The sequence below is a fragment of the Acanthochromis polyacanthus genome, chromosome 4 (genome assembly GCF_021347895.1).
Source record: "Acanthochromis polyacanthus isolate Apoly-LR-REF ecotype Palm Island chromosome 4, KAUST_Apoly_ChrSc, whole genome shotgun sequence".
In the NCBI taxonomy this organism is placed as follows: Eukaryota; Metazoa; Chordata; class Actinopteri; family Pomacentridae; genus Acanthochromis; species Acanthochromis polyacanthus.
Genome location: NC_067116.1, coordinates 33,246,833 through 33,271,292, shown reverse-complemented (window position 1 = coordinate 33,271,292; position 24,460 = coordinate 33,246,833). Strand labels below are relative to the sequence as shown.

General features: G+C 40.1%; 2 protein-coding genes across 2 annotated transcripts; both read right to left on the bottom strand.

The window, feature by feature from the left end:
- Window positions 1-346: 346 nt before the first annotated feature.
- Window positions 347-14,657, bottom strand: jade3 (jade family PHD finger 3). Its single transcript, XM_022216038.2, has 12 exons — window positions 14,457-14,657; window positions 10,062-10,130; window positions 9,866-9,925; window positions 9,412-9,494; window positions 9,158-9,315; window positions 8,859-9,049; window positions 8,462-8,673; window positions 6,564-6,731; window positions 6,359-6,475; window positions 4,475-4,933; window positions 3,660-3,777; window positions 347-3,100 (listed from the first exon to the last, which is right to left on the bottom strand). The coding sequence occupies exons 3-12, from the start codon at window positions 9,912-9,914 to the stop codon at window positions 2,295-2,297; spliced, it is 2,361 nt and encodes a 786-aa protein (XP_022071730.2). The 5' UTR covers window positions 9,915-9,925; window positions 10,062-10,130; window positions 14,457-14,657; the 3' UTR covers window positions 347-2,294.
- A 1,840-nt stretch (window positions 14,658-16,497) lies between these two features.
- On the bottom strand, window positions 16,498-23,890 carry rp2 (RP2 activator of ARL3 GTPase). The gene is made up of 5 exons (XM_022216043.2): window positions 23,580-23,890; window positions 20,823-21,491; window positions 19,858-19,972; window positions 18,883-18,968; window positions 16,498-18,785 (listed from the first exon to the last, which is right to left on the bottom strand). The coding sequence occupies exons 1-5, from the start codon at window positions 23,739-23,741 to the stop codon at window positions 18,702-18,704; spliced, it is 1,116 nt and encodes a 371-aa protein (XP_022071735.1). The 5' UTR covers window positions 23,742-23,890; the 3' UTR covers window positions 16,498-18,701.
- Between the last annotated feature and the right edge of the window lie 570 nt (window positions 23,891-24,460).

Genomic DNA, 24,460 nt, shown 5'->3' with positions numbered 1-24,460 from the left:
TGCTGGTGATTTTCCGTTGCTCTTAAAACTTCCTCTATGCAGTAAAACCCCGTTTATATTCAAGATATGACCCACATACAGGTCTATTTGCAGACGGTGGCTTTTGTTGACGTGACAATGCTGCCATCTAGCTTTTATTTCAAACAGCTGATACAAAGCGTAAAATGGTTTTAAAAATAGCACTATTTACGTGTATTTTCCTTCTACATTCACATTCATTTGAGCTAAAACTATGCAAAGGCTAAACATGATGCACGGTTCACTCGCTTCATTGCTGCTAGCAGATATACAGGACATATTTATTGTAATGAGTTTTGCATAAATTCACACAGCTACACACAGAAAATGAACATTCATTTCAACAATTTATTGAAAAACGTACTTTCCAAATGAGAAAACAAAAAGTGTTAATGCACCTGTTTTGGCAATTCAAAATCCACTCCAAACTCAACAGTGTTTGATGTCGCCTGATTGTAGTCGTGTGCAACATAATATCAAAAAAATTAGAAGTGAAAAGGCAAACAGAACAAAAATGAGTCCTTGTTGATGTAGTGTGTAACTGCAAAATGTTTATGGGTGATGAAGGGTCACAGTTGGAGTCCATGGATGCCATTTCTGTCCTGCTTTCTCTTGTCCCAGTAAAAATGTAATTCACATCAGATTTGTATCTAAATGAGGGTCTCTTTACAGGACATGATGCCACATTACAGTTCAGTGTGTTTACTGGAGAATGACGGTGAAATATCATTTAACAACTTTCACTTAAACATGTCTTTTGCAACGTTTCAGCTCAATCTAACACCGAGAAGTTCCAAACCTTTCATCTGATTCTTTTATCACAAATCAGATTTAAATTAGGGGTAGACCAACATGGCTTTTTGAACACTGATACCAAGGAAACCAATAACAGTTGGAAACTATGAAACTGGTCTATTACAATTTAGAGGAACACAAAACTTTGTTCATATTAATTTGTTCATTCACATTTATATATATTTTCCCTTTAGTGTTGTTTTAACTGCAATAACTGGTGACACTACAGGACATCAGAGTGACTGCAGATACAGCATATCTGCACTAATAAATGTATGGGGAAATGATTACAAAAAAATAAAAGAAGGAAAAATGCCAATCATCAGATCCAATAATTGGTCGACCTGCAATTCAAATCACCATTTTGTCAATTGTATGGCATTTTTATTAAGATACCTTTAAACAGCAAGGCATTTGCAACATTTTTTGTTGAGTAAAGCAAAGGTTTTGTTGTAAAACGGGTTTAAAAAAAATAGGGTATTACTCAAACATATTGACTTGGCATCTGTATAAAAAAACTTCTAAATCCAGCCCTAATAAACCATTCATGCCAAGTTGTTGAGTGTGAAATCAGGGACATAAATAACAGCAGTGACTCGAGGTTTCACAGCTCGTTTTCACAATTTAAAAAGCTGTGATAGTGAGGACTGATGGTGTCATGATCTGAAAACACAAATAAAGGCAAAAGGCAGTCTGAATGTCATCGATCTGTTCTCAGTTTTTGTTTTTATGCATCCAGTTACTGAAGGACACATCTTGGAATGTAGTTATGCTTTCTTCACTTTTACACATTTCTTCCAGTCTTGAGATACAAACTCGGTAACTCACGTTGCGTTTTATCTCACCAGGATGTGGTTTAGTGTAACCAGCCCTGCATACAAAAGGCATTTTTTGTCATCCGAAGTGACTCAACTAACTTGAAAAATGTCATCAAATCAGTGACCCACTTGTGACTGATAACATGTGAGAATAAGTGCAGCAGATGCTCTACAGTTCACTACAGCATTTCTATCTGTCTTGCCTGTTTTAATTTTTGACCATGCTGACTTTTGAGTATCGATAACATGGAACATTTGTGGTTGAGTTACACATTATTTACATCCCAATTTGACTTTTTTTTTTCTATACAGCAGTTTCAGTTAAAGGCAAATCAAACCTGTGTCTATCCAACAGGAGTGTTTAATACAAAGTTGTGCGCAGTACAATTTAATAATGGCCACAAACGAAAGGCAAGCACGATAATCTCAGAAGACTGACATATTTGTTCCTTTCTACCCAACGCTGAGCTTCTTCATAAATCCTGACAACACCCTTCATGCTTCTCCTGCTGCTTGTGTTCAGCACCGTTAGCACTGTGGCTTGGTCCCTGATAGAGATGATGATGATGATGATGATGATGATGATGGTGTGGCACTTGGCCCAGACTGCCGGAGGGTCGGGAGGGAAGAACAGCAGCAGTGAGTGGAGTAAACAAACAGCCGTCACCTCTGCATGCTGTGTCTGGAGCTCAGTGACTGCTTCCCTTTCCTCGGAGTGTTTGACAGCCCGACCTGCCGCCTGCGTCTCCCTTTGGCCTCCGGCTCTGAATCGCTGAGCTCCAGGTCTGGACAGTAGCCGTCGCTGTCCTGGTAAGCTCGCACGGTTTTCACTTTGTGTTCAGAAACAGGTTTGGCCCAAAGCCTCTCCTTGGTTGAACCCTTTCGGGACAGTTTGTCAGAGGCCCGCAGGTCCTCTGTGGTCCGTACCAAGTTAATGGTTGCCTCTTTGAAGGACCTGCCAAAGTGCTCTATGGCTGACTTGCGAAAGCTGCTCTTGTCCAAAGCCTCACTTGAAGTGTCCCGGTCACTGGGCGTCTGGCAGGAACTGTCCTTCTGAGCCACGTACTTCTCTAAGAGGCCGTTAGGTTTGGCCGAACATGTTCGGTCTTGGTCCAGTTTGCCGTTACTGTTGGAAGAATGGCCGTGGAGCGCAGCGTGCAGAGCTAAAGGTTTCCCGGTTGGTTTAACGGGCAGTGCCGGACTGCTCGAGTGACTCGAGGAAGACAGTCGGCCGTTGGAGCGCTCCTCTCTCAGACCTCGGCTGTGCAGCTGAGGCTTCCCCTGACCGAGTCCTTCACCTGTATGTTCAGTGACATTCCCACTATTGTCCGGGCAGAGCGGCCCATTGCCAGACTTGGAACCGGAATTTCCATTTCCAAGACTCGAAGCTTTGGGCATTTTCAGCTTGAGAGTAATCCTGGGAGTAGGGCGAAACAGCATACTCTCCACTGGGAACGAAGCAGGAAGACCTGCAGGAAGAAAGGCAAACTAAATGTAGTCATTGTTCGTTAAGTAGTCTTAGATAGCCTGATTAATCTCCCCAGCAATTTGTCAGAGCTGAAGAATGGTCTGGTATGGAGAAGAAAAATGCTCTAGCATTTCTATTCATTAACAAATAACATTTCAATTCAACTTTATTTATATAGCGCCAATTATTATAACTACAAATTGTCTCAAGACAGAATCCATATGCCTGACCCCCCAGAGCAGCCTTAAGGCGACAATGGCAAGAAAAATTCCTTTTTAACGTTAAGAAGCCTTGAGCAGAACCCAGTTCTTTATATGGGGGGGGACTCGTCTGCCTGCTGGCTGGCAGGTTGAGAGGAACAGAAGAGGGAGAGAAGTAGAAGTAGAGGGGGAGAGGGAAGGGGAGATGGGTGGGCATTGTGATGGTGCTAAGTCAAGGCCACATCAAATGAGCAGCAGAGATGACAGACTTATACCTGAAGGTTACACTGAATGAGTCAAACTATTCCTGATGTAATATCAAGCTCTTGGTGCTGATTATAATTTGACATTTGTGCTTACCAGCAGAGACTTCTTGGTTCATGAGCTTCACGTGTAAGTTGAACATCTGCTCCTGAGCTTTACTCTGCAGCAGCTTCAGCTTCTCCCGTCGACTCACCATGTAACACAAATTCCTCACCTGCACAATGAGAAAAATGTCATTATGTTAATTTAAGAGTTTAATTTAGAACTTTGAATCACAGTGGTTTAATTGTATTTCTGTCACTTGCTGGAAAAAAAAGCTTTCAGTATAAAACTGGACACAAACTGATATAAATGACAAATGTAAAACAGAAATAACTGATAAGAGCCTAAAGATCTGGCTTCTTTCTCAGTCAGTCAAGCATCAGGATTCTCCATTGAAATCAAAGTATATTCCAAACTTCAGGTCTTGCCCCAAATTCAGTAAAGTCCACACTTATATGATTTCAATCTGTTGCAAAACGATGAAATACAATTGAAAATTTGATTGCAACAAGAGAGTTCAGCTTAGAAAAAAATTCTTTAACATTTCAACTCTGACCCTAAATCAGTTTTTTAATAACGTCTACTGAGGGCAGACAAAAAGCCAAAGGCAGTTATGTGCATATTTTTACCAATATCAACAAAATATGCAAAATATGTTTAGAAGTTGTTCAAAAAATAAACAGCACTGAAAGACGACAGTGTGATTATTGACCAAAACATGAATTTTAACACAAACCAGTTCTGAATCAAAGAAATGAACACAGTCAAGTTAAGAAATACAACCTACACCGAGACTGGACATGCTCTGTAATCTGAAAGAAGCAACTCAGCACTAAGGAGTCTCCACTGCAGTGGAAAACAGCACCCACCCTCTCCAAATCTTGTCGCAGGTGCATGAACATCCGCATGCGTGTGTGGATGCTGTCCTCCTGCGGCTGCAGCACCAGGTTCTCCTCGTCCTCTTTAGGGGGCAGCAGAGCTTTGTTGAAGTTGGATTTCCTCTTCAACTTCCAGTACTGATAGATGAAGTCTGCCAGGCGCTCAGAGAGCCCGAGGGCCTGGGCCAGCTCCTCCAGCTGGATTAGAGTGTAGAACTCCTCCTCCAGCTCCTGCAGTCTCTGTGCCCGCTGGCCCACCTTCCCCGCCTCACCAGGGGGTTTAGAACGAGCTGGGCTCAGGCCCGCCTCCCCAGACTTAGATTTGCTGTGCTTGAGGCAGTAAGACTTGAACTTAACCTCATCCCCCTCATCCAAGATGGTCTTCATCTCCAGGCTGTGCTCAAAGGCGCAGGTCACATGGAAGGGGGTGGTGCAGTTCTTTACCGAACACTGAACAGAGGGGGAAAAAAAAGGACAGGAAAATACATTTACATGGACTATAACTCAACTGCTGTCAGTAAGAAGATTACGGTAAGAGCAGGATTTACATAATTTGCAGAGTGTCCGTTTTTTTCAGCAACTTAACTTCACACACTGAACAAAATGAATTTCAGTTGGTTTTAGTTCAATTGGTGGGGCAGCGGCTGACTGTCGCCTCACAGGTAGAAGGTCCTGCTTTTAAATCTTTTCAGCTGTTGGTGTGAATGTGAGCATGTGTGGTTGTCTGTTGGCCCTGTGACTGTCTGGCTCTCAGTGTTGACCGACCTGTTCAGGCCTGAAGTCAGCTGGTCTAAGCTCAGCCCCCCACACACTCTACAGGTTAAAGTTGTGTATAAAAAGGATGGATGTTTCATAATTAGATTACTGTCTGGAAAGTAGTGACTGAACATACAACATACAAGTTGTACAATAAAGGCACAATGTACAATGTGTGGAAAAAATGTGTAATTGTGATTTTTCTGATAGATATTCAGTTGAGCTGCGCGGTGGCTAGCTAGCAGTGGCACAGATAAAAGATCCCCAGTTTGCGTACCAGCCTGGGATCTTTCTGCGTGGAGTTTGCATGTTCTCCCTGTGCATGCGTGGGTTTTCTCTGGGTACTCCAGCTTCCTCCCACAGTCCAAAAATATGCTGAGGATAATTGGTGATTCTCAACTGTCCCTAGATGTGAATGTGAATGTGATTGTTTGTCTCTTCATGTAGCCCTGTGACCCGCAACCTGTCCAGGTGTCCCCTGCCTTCACCCTAAATCAGCTGGGATAGACTCCAGCCCAACTGCAACCCTAATGAAGACTAAGTGGTGTATAGAGAATGAATAGATACTGTGATTTGATTTGCAACATCATTTTTTAAAATCCTGCTTCAGATCAATATACTCTGTAACAGATGAAAACATGTGATGTGAAATAATCGCTGAGATTTCATCAAAAGTGCGACTGTCATGAATTTGTAAAGCCACCGCTACAGTTCAGACTCTGGGTCAGACACAGATCATAAAATATTTCCTAAATTGCAGCTTTTGCAATTTGCTTGCTGCGTTGTTTAAAATTTCTGTGATTTAGATGAGAAATGAACTAATTGTTCATTACCAGAAGTATTTATGATGGTTCTTTGTCACGATGTATAAATGTGACCTTCAAGGAATAGTTTAAGAAAACGTGGATCAATACCAGTCTCCTGTCTGTATGCTAAATATGAAGTTAGTCTGCAAACTGATTTGCAAATGCCAGAGAGTTGAGAGCTTAGTGAACAAAAATGAGTAAAAAATGACTTCCACAGGATGCAACACAGCCCCAGAGCACTAATGATCTGTCACACCAGACTAATTAGCTGAAAAGCATTCCACAAAACTACCAGAAACCTAATAGCACTCACCTGGATACATGCGCCTGTCTTTAGTTTGCACAGACTGCAGATGAGAGACCAGCGGCTGGGTGGGATGTGGGAGACTTTGGTGATGGGCTCCATCCTCTCAGGACAAGCGATGCTCACCTACACAAGCAAAACACAATGACAGACTTACACTTACTGCAGAAAGACCTGAAGAGATGAGGAGGATATACTGTCAGGGTTTATTTACCTCTGGTATCCACAGGGCACAGCTTACATGTGCCCACTTGGTGCCAGCACGTGTTGCCTTCATGGCACCGCCCTTCTGGGGACACAGAAGGCACTGCGGGTCAATGCCGAGGACACACGTCCTGCACAGCCAGTTTCCAACAGGCACTTTAACGATGCCGTAACAGGCCTGTGGGGAGAACAGCGGGTTGGAACATCGTGTGAGCAAAGTGAACTTACAGTAACGTTCACACTCAGCAGGATTGGTTTAATTAAAATAGATAATGCTGCCGTTTCTCTGTGAACTGAAGTCACGTTGTCCTGTGTTTCACATTAACTGGAGGATAATGAATCGACACTGGACAATGACTTCGGGTGGGGTTTGTTTGCTATTTTATTACAAAGAGGCTGTGACTTTAAATCAGTTAAGAATAACTTTCAATATTGCTCCGTTTCTTTTCTATTTGAATGGTATTAACATGAGTAGCAAACCTTCTTCACTCACATTTAATACATCTGTGGATGTGATGTTGTTTTGTTCCACATGTTGCTGCCATTGTGCTTTTTGTTTATTAGAACACCTATTAAACTGGAGAACAGCACTGTTTCACTTCAGGTACTTCTCTACGTCAGGGAATTCATGTCTGTTTCATTAGGATGTAACACTGGTAGAATATTTAGAATTTCGTCGAGGCATTGGACAGTCTGCAGAGAATTCATGCGGCTTCTTAGTTGAATCTCTTTGGATTCTTGGTTTCTGGAATCATTTTTGAAACGTGTGTGATAAGTCAGCCATAGGGAGGTACCTGTTGTCTGCACAGGAAAGTGTTAATCAGATTATGCTATAAATGATCAAAGAATTATATTATGTACACAAGCATATAATGACATATAACAGAGTAAGAGCTTTGTATCATCCCCTGTTTGGGAACATGCATATATATATAAAATCTGCATCCTATAAAGAAAGAAAGACCTTTCTTGCAGACTAGCGATATTTGACCCTGTGCTGTTTTGCAATTACTTTGAACAAGTGTGAATGCTGCCATCACTGTGTGAACCAAGATCCACCTGTTAATGGAACTCTGATGCAGTTTGACTAATATATGAAAGCAGTATGGAGCAAAAAGGAACCAAAAGCAGGACAGAATATTCAAGCACAGGGGCCATGATCTGTACAGCTCAGTGCAGATGTTGGAACTATCACCTCCCTGCAGTCTATCTTAGTTTGAGTGTGCAACAGAGGAATTCCCACTGCTGTTTTGACTCCTTTATATGCTGTTTGTGAGCTCTCAGCAGGTTAAAAAACATCCCCATAATTACACAAATCCAGCATTTAACTCTGCACACAGCATTGTTTTGGAAGTTTCGGAAGTTCGGCAAGCTCCTATTCAAAATATAAATGCTGCCTTTTGTTCTGTATCTATGGTTTCAGTATTAAAAACATCAGTTTCAACACTAAGCAGACCAGCACTAACATGTATAATTTCTGCTTTGGTTCAGACCATGTTAGCTGAACTCCAAGTGTGAACGCATCCTGTGTCTGTGTATAAGTGGCTCATTCACTGTCAGCAAAATTTGAAAATATTCAGTCAAATGTGGAGACAGAAAAATCATGTCTCATGTTTAAAAGTAATCCCCAAATATTCAGTCTAATGATGTAAAATAAGGCAGAATCATTCAGCTTTTCGAAGGATGCAGGAAAATGATCTCAGATGAACAAAATGAACAGAGTTTGAAGTCCCATTCATCAGTATTTTAACCTGTAGTTATCTGATAGTCACTTGGCCATCACATTTCTTGCTACTGAGAACCCTACAGTCACATTATTAACTGACAACTGTTTTTTTTTCATTCAACTGATAGACTGTCTGATGAGCAAACATGCTGCCTGTATTATTAAATTGAGATGTCGTCCACCTGGTGCACACAGATGTTGCATTTGTCGCAGAACACCATGTCGTTTCCTTCTTCGCTGTCTGGGGAGCGGCACACATCGCAGATGACGTCCTCGTCGTACTCAATCCCCAGACCCTCCACTGTCTCGATGGCGTGGTTCATGTTGTCATGGCACTGCCTCTCCAGCGCCTCCATGGCTCGCTCCATCGTCAGCTCGTCGATGGGCTCCTCCCCTGAGGACAGACCAAGGCAACAACCCCGCACAGTCAGAGAAGCTCCAGCACTGTTCATCCTTAATGCTCCCATTTCCAGCTTAGGGAGATCGGTGTCTTTAGATACTGACTGTTCTGTACAACATCACCAGGAAGCACACTATGAATTTTATGCTGGATTATCTCTTTACAGTCCTGTTCCTTACCCATGCGTTCCAGCTCTCGGTTGAGTGCGTGCAGCCAGTAGAGGTCCATGTCGTCCAGATCGTAGCGACACATGATCTCTGCCAGCTCTTTGATGTTGACATAACCAGGTTCTGTTGACTCCGAGCCCGAGCACTGGACATACTTCCTCTGGTGTGTGTAAAGAACTTCTTTGGGCTTCTCTGCAATAATTCTGAACATAAAACCAAAACCTGTCAGCACTGGAAGGCTCCTGTAAGGTATTGCCATAAGAAAGTAGCACATTTAGATAGATTTTTCCCTGTTCAGACCTCTGGATTACCTGACTGATGCTTCTGGGATGGTGTCTGGACTTGCAAGTACCTGGACTCCCTTCTCCCACTCCTGCTTCCAGGTGTCTGCCAGCAGGTAGTAATCCTCCGGGCAGACATGGTGGGAGTCGGGCAGCTTCATGGCACTGATCAGGTCTTTTCTGAACACCTGCAGGAGAAGCCGAGGCACACAAGTAGTCAGTAAATTATAATTAACAACACTCAGTGCTCAGCAGTCTGATGGGATGGTTAGGATGGGTCTTACTTCAGCCGGCTTCTTGGGGTTGGAGGCCGGGGTTCCTGGTTTGCTGCCATACTTGTTAGAGGAGCAGAAGGAGGTCGAAGGACCTAAACAAAGAAAAAGAGTGCGACATTCAACATCTAGCTATCAGGAAGGGTCAGGACGGACGGTTTAATGAAGTGAGTTTTCTGTTAGCTGTCTTAGTGTATCTACCTATCCACACTCATATGTGTGTAACTACTGCAGGTGAAATGGATCACTGTTAGCACTGCTAACTCAGGAACAAACTATCTTAATTGGTTTCTAAGATATGCAAAGAAATGAGACGATACACATCTAAAAGCACAAACAAAACACACTTCAAACTGGCTTCATGGTAACAAGTTTCAGAAGATAATCAACCCTTGGATTAATTTTGCGGACCAGTAAAGAAAATGAAATGCAGTCCAGCTGAGGTTATCGGGTCTCTCAGACTTACTCTCATTGTCAGAACTGTCACTGCTGCTGGAGGATCTGAGACGTTTCATCCTGTAACATCCTGCAGAGGAGAAGACCAAAGGACGGACATTAAAACATGGACAAAAATGGCTTTAAGGTCCTCTAAAACAAGAGGCTTGTGTTTCAATCCTTAAACAAATCTCTTAAGATGCAATACAAAGAAGACTGTTACGTACCATAAATTTCACATTGAAAAGCATGCTAGTGGATTCTTCTGCTAAACCGTTAACCCCTTTATTTTATTCCTGCAAAAAAAACACAAAAAAACAAAACAAAGGTCAATCTGATAAGTACAAGAAATGACCACTATAACACAGAAGATCTCTTCTGACTCTGCCTTGTTGGGTCTCTTCTTTATGCAGAATATATATTTTGATCAAATCAAATAATGATTTGATCAAAAAATATTAGAAGAATATTCAGTACCAACTCTAAGGTCTAACAGTAAAATAAGTCCAGGCTAAGTTCATATATTTTATTTCTCTTACACTACTAGCTGATGATGTCAGAAAATACTTTAATGAAGCTTAACATTGTGAAATACTAGGAGTATGAAGCTGAAGAACTGAGATAAATATTTTGTTGAGACATGTGGAATGACGTTATATCACCTGGTAGGCAATAAAACCACCATTACAAGCTGTATCTTGCTCAAAAACAGGCTCAATAGATTACGAGAGGCAGGAAGCATTCAAGTAAATGTGATACAGCTTTCGATGAAATGACACCTCTGAATGTAAAAGTACAGCCAATGAAAAGTAAACAGACATTTTCAAGAAATTATTCAATGATGAGAAATGCAACACCTTCAAAAACAGTTTATATCTGCAATTAATAATGATAATTTGCCATGAAAATGCTTCAGGAAAATTTTAATTATCCTTCTTGGAAAAGCATGCAGTCAAAATAGTTTTCAAACGTGTTTTTTCTAAATATGATGAAACTAAATGAATTGGGGCTGCAAGTAACAATGATTCTCACTGTCAGTCATATTATTGATTAATCAATTAGTGTTTGACCCATAAAATGTCAGAAAATGGTGAAAAATATCAATAAGTGTTTCCCAAAACCAACCCAAACTGATGTTTAATGTTTTATCCACAACCCAAATATATTGAGTTTACTGTCATACAAGAAGAATGAAACCTGAGACACAAGAAGTTGGAATCAGAGACTTTTTAAACATTTCATAGGAGATCATTTAGTTTAATATTATAATTCTAAATCATGAATAGCATGTTGGAGCTCTAATATGAATACTACAAATGATTAAATGTGGTAGATAATAATTTTGATAAGATCTGGTTCTGGTAAATAAAAAAAAATAGAATTTTTAAAAATAATTTGATTACTGTAAAACATTTAGCAACAAGTATTTAGTTGCAAATTATCCTCAGGGTTTCTTGGTGCTTCGGCGCAAAATTCAACCCAACCCAGAGGAAATGAAGCGATTAATGAGGAGGTGAACACACAAACAAAGAATAGCAACAAAAAAACAAATAAAACATTTAGCTCCGAAAGCTCGAAACTGATAGCCTAGCCGCGCTAGACAACCCACGGCAACGAATTTAATTCTCTGCCAGGGTGGGTCTAGTTACCCTCCATAAGGCTCGAGGCTGGATTCTCCTAAAACTGGCCGGACAAATCACCATGAAGTGTAGAGTCAGAAGGCGGGCGTAACGAAGTGACGACAGAGGCGTGATGATTCTGACAGAAACAACCAGCGCACAATAAACAGTTATCTTTCGACTCGGCTTTGGCCACAGCCCTTAAAGATTTGAAGCTAAAATTCAACTTGAAAGATAAACAAAGGACGGCACTGAAGTGTTTCATTGAGAAGAAAGACGTATTTGGACTTATGCCGACGGGATATGGCAAATCCTTAATATACCAGTTGGCTCCGCTGGTTGGGAAGCTAATGGGACTTAGCCACAATCCGCCGGAGCTCTAGGAACTACGTCAGCCTATTCGTTGCACTGATTGGTTGTATACCTACCCAATTGCTGCAGAGTGATTTGAAAGACAACCTTTTAGCCCGCCTCCCTCCCTGTCAAGCAGTCCTAGACCCTTGCGTCTTCAGAATATGGGTCTAGCACTGCTAGGCTACGAAACTGAAACATTTAGTACAAAGTCTGCAAGGCCACATGAATTTAGAGACGTTTTCCATAAATATTAATGAAGAAAGTCTATGAAGTGGACTGAGAGGTCCAGGTGAATTAGTATGGAATAATCCTACTACAACATAAACTTACTTTAGTGCAATTTAAGGGCAAAAACAATAAAAATCAACACTTCATGTATGAACTGGACATCATTTATCCCTAATTTAATCAGCAGTGCTGGTCTTGTCTGACTGAACACACATTCAGAGATGGAAACGTGTGTCAACAGCAGCTGCTCTGTGTTTCCAGTGCTCTGCTGTGCTTTGTGTTGCAGAGGACACACACTTACATACATCAGTGTGTTTAACTTATACTATGGTATGTAGAGGAGCTGGCTTCGTGCCTTTTCCTCCTCCTGTCCTCATGGGGAATGTGAGGCATGTCCTGTCTGTTGAAACAGCGTACTGTATGCGAGGCAGCTCCGGGTTTGAGTCCGTCAGTATTTTGAAACCTTAATGAGTCGTCCCGGCGGTTCAGTCGGCTAAAGGCAAACACTGTGGACTGTGGTGTCTGTCCCGTTTCACTTCCCTTCAACTGAAACTCAGAAAACCAAAGACTCTGTCTGCTGAGTTACACTTTAATGATCCACTGATATTGTTAGTAGGTTATACTATAGGAATCAACCAGTTATTGGATCTGGTATTCACCTCAGATAGCCCTGTAGACTAATGTGTGACCAGCAGCTACATCCCGTACAAAGTGTGACGTCGCAGTCAGCGTTTCAACATCTACAGGAGTCCTGTGGTTTTCTGTGTTTGACAGGAGGGGCAATAGGACTGTCTGCATTAGAGATCCACAAATTCCCTGGAGCCAGTCAGAATCAGTTTTACTGCCGTGCAGGTTTTGAGGTGGTAGTCTGGTGCATTACAGTGAATTCTGACCAGTAAGGACTTTTTAAAGAACGGAAAAAAGATTTTTAAAAAAGCAGGTGTTATAGGTCAAATAAACATCACCATGTGTAGTAAATCCAGGGACTTTTAGATAGTAAAAAAGCAATAGAAATAATTATAATATACAGGAATGTGCAAATTTACACAGCATTATTATTAGTAGTATTACAACATTGTGTATACCATCATTAAGAGTACACCTATGTGGATGTGTGCACATGGGGAATTCCTGCTGAAATACAACATGAATTGACCTGTGTGTCACGCCACTCCATACAATCAATAGCAAAGCTTTATAGAGGACTATGTACATGCTCAGAGAACCACAGGGAAATTCTAACCCTTACGTACTTTGAATTCTAATATCAGCAATTTAAAAAAAAAAAAAAAGGCATAACCTGGACCAATCATTCCAGATTTTTACTTAAATAAAATCTTGTAATACCGAACAACAAAACTGGCAGGTTGAGAGTGGTTAGATAAAAGTTTTGCACTATTTGTGTCATGTAGTGCTGCACTTTTGCCACACATTGACTCACTGACCTTGTTCATACTGGGTTGTGGAATGCTGTCCTGCTCTTTCTGAAGGGCTCAGTGAAGTTGATGGTCACTTTTGGGGACAAAGATCACGTTGTCGGACACTTGCAGCCACTTGTGGACATTCAAGTGCCCGGTTACTGCCCATTCTAGTCTTTTTTCTTGTCATCTGTGGCTTTGTGTTAATAAACAAAGCTGCATTTTAAGGTGATATTTGTAATCAGTTGTCAAAGGACTGTGTGTACTTGTCACACATGACTAAGATGTTGATAAACTCAGTTTTAAAGCAGCTCTAACACGTTTAACGCTTAAAATGAACCTTTTCTCAGCTATTATAACATAAATTACAGTTTTCAATAGAACATCTGCATGCTGTGATTGTACTTCTATATATTAGTATGTGATTTATTTACTCTTGTTATGACATAGCATTCAAGTAGCTTCTACACTACAACAGAATAACAGGATAACTGGCATTTAGTTGTGGCTTTTACTGTTTGCGTGGCAACTCCAGCCTTTCATTGGTCGCCCCTGTGAAAAACCTCTGGTGGCACCGCTGCTCTTCTAGTCTGTACCGTCCTGGGAGTAATATCTGTAACTTTACTGAGCTCTAACCACGCTGGGTGCTTTTTAAAACCAAGCCCACAGAGAAGTCTTGGCGCCAAACACACACTCCGGCCTGCTGCTCCCTCCGCAGGCTGAGAAATCAAACATGGGCGCCACCACCATACAAAGATGTCACTTCCTACAGTCGTTAAGGCCACTATTTCTAAAGCTAAGCCGGGTTTATTTTTAGCCAGAAACAACTATAAGCTCTCAGAAAGACGTCAATCAAATGCTTCCGTTAAAAAAGCGAAAATATCCTCAGAAAAGCAGAAAAAGGAGGAGGCCCCGTGGCCTGGATAAACCATCCAGGGCAAATCCTGGCACACTGAGCCCCACTGAACACACGAGCATATTGTTCACATTCCTCCCATCTTACCTCCAGTCCCCGCTCGGCTGTCCGCTTTATTCCTGTCACAAACACCCGCAGACAGCTCTCACAGACAGATAGTAGTAGAAAAACACGGGCTCCGGCTGTAGATTTGGGTTAAATGTGGGGTTTTTGTATCCCAGCACTCAGTGGGAATCTACAGGGCAGCAATCTGTCCACCAACACGGCACAACAGCTCTATTGTACCGCGCGTCCCGCCGGGTCCTAAACCCCGCCGAATTCACCGCCAGCCCGGGTGCGCTCGATTTCTCCCCTGGCGCTAACCTCCATGTGTAAAACAAAGAAGTGGCGTGATCAGATTTGTACATCAGAGGACATATATTTTGTTGCTGTTGTTTTGCCTTAGAAAACAGTCAAATCTCATGACTGTCTATGCATCCCGCATGTTATTTACTCAATTACAGTACATGTTATTAATGTTTACTACTGTGTAATACCACATTTCCTACTTGTGCTGCAATATTACAGTTGAACATGTGCAGCTTTACATGAATATAATTTACATTCCTTAATCTATTTATGTTACTTAAAGTGCCCCATCCCTCATCAGTCAGTTTATTTTTAATTAACTGTTCATACCACATACATACCATTTATCTTATTGTTACTCCACCAAGGAACAAGGCAGAGTTATGTGACGACTGGGGTACATTTGTCCATCTGTTAGTCTGTCTGTCTTTCTGTGCGCAACAATACTCAAAAACGGAATAACAAATTTAGAGGAAATTTTCAGGTAAGGTCAGAAATGACACAAGGACCACCTGATTAGATTTTGGCATAGATGTAGCTCCACGGGATCCACGGATTTGTTTCAAGATTTCTGTACCATTGCGAGATAGCAGAAACTGTAACTATGACAACAAGTGAATGCTATGTCAGCCGAGTGCTGACAATCACATGATTGCGATCCTACTACAAATACATCCTTGCTGATTTATTAGGACTTATCTGTCGGAAATCATACAATGACTAAGCAGCGTTTGCAGAGTACCACGCTGTCTGAGTGCTTTTTCGGTTTGATTATAGAACGTCCTGTGCTTTGTGTTTTATTTACATTTCCACGCACTCAACAGAGTAGCGCTCCGAATTCCATGCAGATTGTAACTGAATGCAAAACTTCCAATTACAATAAAGGCTTTCTGATTCTCATTTCTACAGACAGTAGAGAAATGTTTGCTATACACAGAAACATCTGCCACAAGAAATGGAATGTTATGTAATTCTAATTTCACTTGAACTTAAATATTTGTCTAAAAATGAATGTGAATTCTAAAATTCCGTATCCAGTTTTCAAAATTCAAATGATCTTCTTGTAATTCAAAACAAAATTCCTTGTGATCCATATTCTAGTGATTCAAATTCAATTTCAGTTTTGGATTAATGCATTGAATTTGAAGTTATGTAATTGAAATTCCCTTTTTTAAATGCAAATTTTTTTAAGTTGAGCAATTTAAATTCAAAATGATCTTGAATTACATCACCCCAAATCGAATTTAATGGACTGAAATTTAATTCAATCCTATATTTAATATTAAATTCTGCTCTTGTGTATTTGTAAATAGAGACTGTTTGCACTACTTTTAAGATTTTTAAGACTTTCATCTTGCACCTTCTGTTTGCACTGAAAAGGAGAAACTCTCCAATCTTTTTGTACACTGCATGACAAAAGACATTCTGTTCTGTTTTCTTCTATTCTATTCTAGTATTTTAAATTCAACTTACTGTGACACACTATATTTAATTCAGTTTGACTAATCAATTCACTTTTTAAAAAAAATACAGTTGAGCAATTTATGTGACTCAGTTTCTACTAGCACATAATTCTGTTTATACACTATCCTGTGATACACAAGTATGAATGAAATACATGATAATAAATAATTCTTTTAAATTCATGTAGAGTCCCTGTCATCCAGAATTGTGGGTGCAACTGGATGTTATACCGCTCATCTTGCATATAACTTCAGTATAAATCAATATTTGTCCAGGGCCTGAACAGGACAATCAATAACCAGTCAGAGAATCAATCTGATCTTCTACGGCTTTTATTGTGACTCTGCCAACTGATAAAGACAGGCTGTCATTTAAGTGTAGAAACGACAAATTACTGACAATTGTGCATCATAAAGACACGACGCTCTACAAAAACTGTATGCTGAAGTACAAAAGTTTTACCATACAAAAGTACATCACATGAAGTCCCTATGTTTTATATTCTCAAAGGCAACTGTACAAAATGGTTTGATTTAGGAGACTTAATTTCACTTAGGGCTGAAAGACTTGAAGAAAAAAATCTATATTTTTTCAACCAGATACTGCAATTCGATTTGTGATAGAAGTTTTTAAGGTCAAGCTTTGGCTCAGTGTTTACTGTGTAACAGATTTAAAGCATGTGATGGAGCATTACACCACGTGAGACACCGCTAAAAGTGTAACTACGACACAACAGGGACGGCATGAATTTGTAAAACCACTGTCATGACAGTTAGAACCTTAGATCACATGTGCTGCAGAATTGGTGTCTATGAAATAATGAGACTTGGCTCATTCCAGAACCACAGCATGCATGCCTGAACCACGTAGTTTACATTGATTAATGGGTACAAACAACATCTGAAAGCTTCAATGTGTTCAGTTAATAAAACCTAATTACAGGGTTCGCCTCATTATTAAATAGCCACACTTCATGCATCCTAAATTGCAGCCTTTTGTGATTTGCTAATTGCATTGATTAATTGTTCAGCTTTAATTTAACTTCAACAAAACCTGAACATATTTTATTACAGATAAATGAGTAAATTACAGGCAAAAATGGCATAAAATCCAGCTGTTAGCCACTGAATAGAACAGTTAATAATAACCTGAATGATGCCATTTAAGGAGGTGGAAGTGAAATAACTGAAACGAAAGCTGCAAACTGTGATTCACCGAGGGAGACGGCACATTTTAAATAAACTCTCCATGACTCACTCTGCTGAGAAATGCTCGAATGAGTGTCTTCCCATTAGAAAAATGGTTTTAATCGCTAACAATTAGGCAATGCGGGTCTCCAACACCAAGAAAAACCATTCGCTGATTTGAAAAGTGATGTTCATAAATCACCTATGACAGACAAATTATTGGTCGGACAGGCATGTTTGCATTTCCCACTGGTTCAAAAATAACTCAAAGTGAACTTCAAAAGCTCTTTACAAAAGAAGGACAAGTTGATCAAGTTACAAAGAGGAACCAAAGAGCTTCCCTTAACTCTGACGCCCGTTTGTCATCTCACATATTCTCATTATTTGCAAATGTCAGCTGATAAACCAAGTGTTAGTGCAGATGGTGGTGATAATGGCAACTATAGTAACTAAGGACAGATCATTTACTATATTGTGAAACGGTTGTTGGCTCAAGTTTGTCAGACTACAACAGTTTTCATGCAGCTTTCTTTCAGTCATCTTATTTGTAGAGTACAAAATGATATCACACATAATGAATCTTTTACAAGAAATCTTAATGAAGGACATTATTTTGCTCCTATACAAAAAAATGACATTCACTAGAGATTATAAAACAATAGTACAAAATTAAAAAGAAAAAAAAAATCACATAAGGTGCCTTCATCAAAAAACCTACCATTGTACACAATTTTGTATAAACAGCAAGTTACACACAACCTTTCACAAACCAGCTTTGGCCTACCTAATATCCTCCTACACAGCATTTTCCAAATATACACATTTTAAAAGTCCACTTTCTAAACTACAGACACAGATAAATCCTCATTGGAAATAAAAAATACACTTTTTATATACAAAACATTTTCCCTCAGGCATTCCTGTGCTTGTTTTTTTTTTTTCACTGCTATGAATGTTTTCAGACAGTAATGAAACGCTTTAAATAAAAAGGAAATTACATTTACAGCAAGGAGCTACATTCACAATGGATAAAAGCAACAGAATTACCAAATACATTCATAGAAATATAAATATTCACAGCACTCGCAGCGACTAAATGGATCAGTGGTTTACAGCAAATGGTTCTGAATGATAAGGGGTGGACTGCTGGAAGTGAGTTCCTCTATCCAAAGCTTTGTCAAACACAGTCCTTAACATTTTCCATTCCTACCTCATTTTTAAAGACGTAAAGAGGCAAATAGTTATTGATCATACTCAGCCCAGTCCAGTGGACGGGCAGGAGGGGTAGAAAAATCTCAATCAATTCAGGCGGTTTGCTTTGATATCAAACCCATTACAAGCCCATCTGCATGTCAGCGAAGTTGAAGAAGTTGTCCACGTCTCGTGAGGATGTATTTTTGTTATCAGAGACAAAAACCTGTGGAGAACAACAGAAAATATTCTCAACATGTAGGATTTATTTTAAAACAGTGAGCCTGTAAAACAACACATGCAATAAAACACAGTATTATTACCTTGGTCCCATTGAAGATTTCACTGGCAATGTTCTTGCAGGCTTCCACAACTCCGTCTCCGTTCAGCTCGAGGGCAATGACGGGACCTTTGGTAATAAGATACGAAGGTCATGTTGAGGAAACTAAGCTGTGTAGTTTTCAAAGGTGGGGGTACAGGCTTGTGATACTCATTGCTGTGATAAAAAGAACAAAAGAATCTAGACACACAATCAGCTGTCTGCCAAAAAAACCTGGAGAAAAAGAAACTAAAAGAAACGTTGGCCATGTACGAAAGAAAAATGGAGAGAGCTCTTTGTACGACAGCTGGTTTCAGTCATGTTTCTGTCGAGAGGTGAAGATGACAGTCCATCAGTCATGCAAGTCAAATGTTTGCCATGGTAGTACTAATACAGAAAAGATGTCTCCATCTGCCGTGAAGCATATCAAGTCTTATGCTAAAAAGTTTTTAAAAAATCATCTCAAGTCAGGATAAAAACTTATGGGGGAGTTTTGGGGGTTTTTTTGCCTTTGAATTTTCTCTGCAACAAGTACCACATCTGCACGCAAACACCAGCAGTAAGAATGGTATCATTCAAAATCCTGTAAGCATGTTCACCAGAAAAACGTTAGAAAGCAAAAGGCACACTGTGGCATGGGAAGGATTACATTTTCTTTTACATATTTGGGTGTCAGAGGGAATGCAAAAGAAACAAGAGCTTTAAAGTTCTCGTTGATCGCATTACCAGAAAACAGGAAACTAGGGAACTGACCTCTGCTAGCAGTTTACGCGTTTTAACACACACATTGCTTCTTTCACTGTTGTAATACAAACACTACAACTCTTCTTGGCACATGTAGAGTATAAATATGCTGCTGCTGCTGTTGGGTTTATGAAACAGTTTTGTCACAACACATCTTACATACGTGGCTGAGCTCCAGATCAGCTAATTTATTGGAGCAACAACAACAAAACACACACAAAAAAGAGAAAACTACCTTTAGTAATCCACTCCACGAGATCATCTGCACTGTTCTGAAATACTCTCTTCACATCTTCAGGTCGCATTGAGACTTCCTTTGTCTGAATCAGGACAAAACCTTTCGCAGTTGCCTGTGAAATTTAGATGGAAACAAGTTATGTAATAAACTGAAGTTATTTAAACAATCCTCTATGCATACCCACAGAGGACACAATCTTGAAAGATGCGTCTTACTACCACACGTCTTCACCATCCCACATGTGGATCCGGTTTCATGCTTATGTGGTAGAGTAATGCAACAGTTCAAACATGACTGGAATGTTTGGGAAGCAGCACAGCCAGCTTAGCATGGTGGCTGAGCACTGGAGCTAAAGTGCACAAGGCCTTGTTGGTAAGCAAAAGATTATTATTATTATTAGCAATATTATAGAATCTGAAGTGATAAACATTGAACATTTTTGCCTGAAACTACTAAGTAATGAAAACCCATGGCAGTGCACTGAAATGTTAAACATATTTAACATTTCTCAAGTAAAAAGAAGTATAAAGTAGTAAAAAGAAGCATCCCTTTCACTCTTTTCGAGTCCTAGTCGGATATTTATTCAGAAGAAATAAGTGGTTGGTTTGATAAGACAAGTTATCTTTGATCTACTTTTCTCCTGAGAGTAATACATGCTTCAGTGGTGACGCAACTCATTTCACTTGGAGGATAACGATTGCAGATTGTAATGTGTGTTTTGGAATAATCTGAGAACAGTGGACATAAAAACGTGATTAGATTTCCTCCATGTGTGTTAATTTTCACTCCTACTCTTTCCTGTGATAACTGTGCTTTTAACTTTCTTCTAACTCACCGAACAATATTTAAAACGATTAAAACGGGGCTGTGTTATCACTGATAGAGCTCTGATGCTTCACTCTCAAGCTATCGGCATTTTATAAGTTGTATACAAACGCAGTGAAACCTTGTCAAAATCTCACCTCATCAATCAGTTTCCGGGCATTTGCAGTCGTGTACTCTCCAGCGAAGAAAACAAAGAGGCAGGACTCCTCGCTGTCCTTACGCCTCCCTCCTTTTGTCAAAGGCACAATGCTGCGTGCAGCTTCAGCGGAGATCCGAACCGACTTGAAGTCAGACTCCGGGTCTGGCGTCGGAACAAAATCCAGGACAGCTGAAGCCTCTGGCAACAAGCTCCAGTTGTTCTCTCCGGACACCGGCGTGAAGTCGTGGATGTTGCTCCAGTTGTTGTTGAATATGCTGAGTCCGGCATCTTTGAAGTGGAAGGCCAGCTCGGGGTAGTAGTACTGGAAGCAGCCGAACTTCATACCGGTAGAGGACTCGATGATGGGCTGAGTGGCGCAGCACAAGAACACCTCCATCTTTTTACAGTCTCGTGTGCGAAACTGCTGACAGGCCACCACGCACTTGATGTCTTTGCAGTCTCTGAAAAACACGCTGCCTTTGACAGGTCCTAGAAAGATGCGGCAGTTGACGCAGTCGTCGATGGTGATGGTCGCCGAGTGGTCGAACACATAGATGTTGCAGTTCTCACACTCCTGGATGACAAACTGTTGCCCGTTGAGTTTTCCAGGCAGACGACCCACCGTGACGTCTTTGAGCCCTGTCAGCATGTAGTCTTTGGGGTCAACCTGAGTGGAGAGAAAGATGAATAAATAAGAACTCAATGTTTTTTAACCTATCTCAATAATAATATTTAACTCTCATTCTACCAACAATTGGCATATCTGACTATTTTATTTTATTTATTGACTTACTTACTATTATGATTACTATTATTTTTGGCTTTATGGTTTTACCCTTTATTTTCTTTTATCCCACTTGCTTTTCACCCCCTTAAATAGATATAGCATTTTTGGTGCTTTTATCATTTTATTCAGGGTTGTGGTATCGATTTATTTTGGAAATCTTTTACCATGTTTAACTCTCTTCCTCCACTTTTCCCTGTCTAGTCATTTTTCTTGGCCTCCCTGAGTATCCTTATCATTTTCAATACTCTCATTTCTTCTCAAAGCATTATTAGTTGTGCACATGATGTCATCTGAAAAATATGTTGTTTTTTTAATCCACATTAAAACTTAGAATCAGATTTACTATTCTTTTATTCAGGTATCATTTCAAGGACATCATATTTACATGTCTCAAAATTGAAATACAGCAAATTTGGCCAATTCTGACCTCTTTTCCATTGTTACATAAAAAAGGCCCCAAAAATCATCACAACATCCTGATCATGCTCAATAATATTCACGACAAACTACTTTAGTCTTATCCTGTATCACAAAACATAAATATTTTACTTGATAGTTATGAAACATTCATTTCTGACTTTAAGCATCACCTTCACAAGAGCAACTATTTTTTTACTGTCCTTTTTTCCTCACTTCTATCACACTGCTCAACAAACAACGGCTCAATTTCAAGTCTTGATGTTTCCAGCCACATATCTGATCTGCATTGTTGATCTCTGGATCCCTTTTTTGTTCTTTTGGCATTATGTATGTGTTGACACAAACTGTAACACACTGCTCCTACTAGTGCAACATGTACATGATCACTTTTAATATACGGTTTTACATGTGGCTTATCTTTAACTGAGCTCAAGAGGAAATTTGTGTCCAACTTCTGCAGAAAGACTAGCAGAGTGTCCCTACACTTCCTGATAATGCACAATAGTTTAAATTAACACCTATAGCACACATGAAGTCAACAAATAGCTCCATCAACTGCAACTGCTTGGAATTAGGTGCTTTTGACTGGGGAACTCCTATGACCCGAATGTGTTGCTATATATTTTTTTTTAAAAAGCACCACTTGTAAAACAGAAACAGAAAGCTATTGCATAGAGTGATTCTTAACAAAATGATGGACACGAATGTGAAAAACTGGTTTGACAGACTATAGACTGTTACATTAATTCGACACTAACAACACGCTGTACATCACTGTGCCTATTTTTATGTTTCACTTCAACAATTTGAGTCTTTCAGTGCATCAGTAGTGCTTGCTTTTGACCCCGTTAACTTGCAGGTGGTTTTCGGTCTATTTTCAGACTGTACAACCGGATTCGTGGTGTTGTGTGCTAGTTTGTACAGCAAATTTAAAGTGCAATATCCCGTGAGTGAAACCGGAAGTTGAACCACCACCTCGTTAACGCCTATAATGTCTGAACAGGCCTGAGTTAAGTGAGGTCAGCAGTGGAGCAGGGAACTACACGGTGCTGTGTAGTAATCCGATAATGAGATAAAGCTGGAAAGAGAGAGAGGGAGGCTTGGAGCATGAAAACTCAAGAGTGTTGTCAATTTATAACGAGCATTGCATGCCTCTCCTGGCTGAATTATCACGATAGTTGTGCTGCTGCGCCACGAATCTCTGCGACTAACTGGGGTTAGTTTACATTGGGTGCTGTAGCACTGAGGAAATCAGTTTAGAAATGCATTTATCATGTTTAGGCGACGTTTTCATGTATATTTACATCACAGCAGACAGTTATCATTGATGTTTCGTTACACAAACGTGATGTACATGTTTAAACTAACGGTGTAAGCTCACTGCACCTCTCAGACTAAATTGGCTACCTGGAGGCGCCTGGACACACAAGGTAAGAAGTGTTCGAGGTTCAGGTAAGCTAAAATTAACCAGCTAAGAACCCGATTTACCAGAATACTGCCATTAAGGTTATTTTAGCACTTTATTTTGATTTTTTCAGGAGCCGTTACCTTTTCTCTCTTATCCCAGCTATACTGTTTCGGAGCCTCGTCGGTGTTGTTGCCAAGGGGAACCGCGTTACTTGTCGTAGTTTCGACAGTCGTTGTTGTCGGCGTACGATCCTCTTTTTCCGACGACTTTCTTTTGGATTTCTTCGAAAAGAAGCACCCCATCCTGCTTGTTCGATAGTGACCAGTTTTATAACCGTAACGTTAGCTTGAAGAACACGACAAATGTGCGGCAGAAGCTTAGCCACTTCAGTTGACAAGTTTTTTTTAGCTTCCCGTTTCCCTGCTTCGTTTCGCAACCAATCGATAACGTGAGGGTCGCTGTAGTAGCCAATCACAGAGCGAGATGATGTGACGTAATCACGCAAAGGAGGTGTGTGCCCATGAGACGTTTAGGGACAAGTGTAGGAAAACATAAGATTTCTGCAAACACGGTGCGTTTTAATTCCCTTTTATGTACAGAAAATGTAAACAAAGACAAACCAAGTGTGCCTGTATTTAACTGTTTAAAACAGTCGCCAATAACTAAAGTACAATGTATACATTTTAATATTTCATGAGATTATATAAAAACATGCAGCAACAAAAATATCTGCAAAATAAGCAAGGCAGCTTTTTGCTATATATATATATATATATATATATATATATATATATTGCAAATATATGGGTATGTATAAGTGTGTGTGTGTGTGTGTGTGCATAAAGATGTATGTTCGCCAAATACTGACTTTGTTACATTTTGCATTGTGAAAAAAATAGTTCTGAGTTTTTTCTTTACAAAAAAGCAGCACAGAAACCAGGATGAAACTTCTGAAATTCATTTTTAAAGCAAAAATAAAATATATGAAAAATGGATCACGAAAAAAATAGGCCAAAATTGA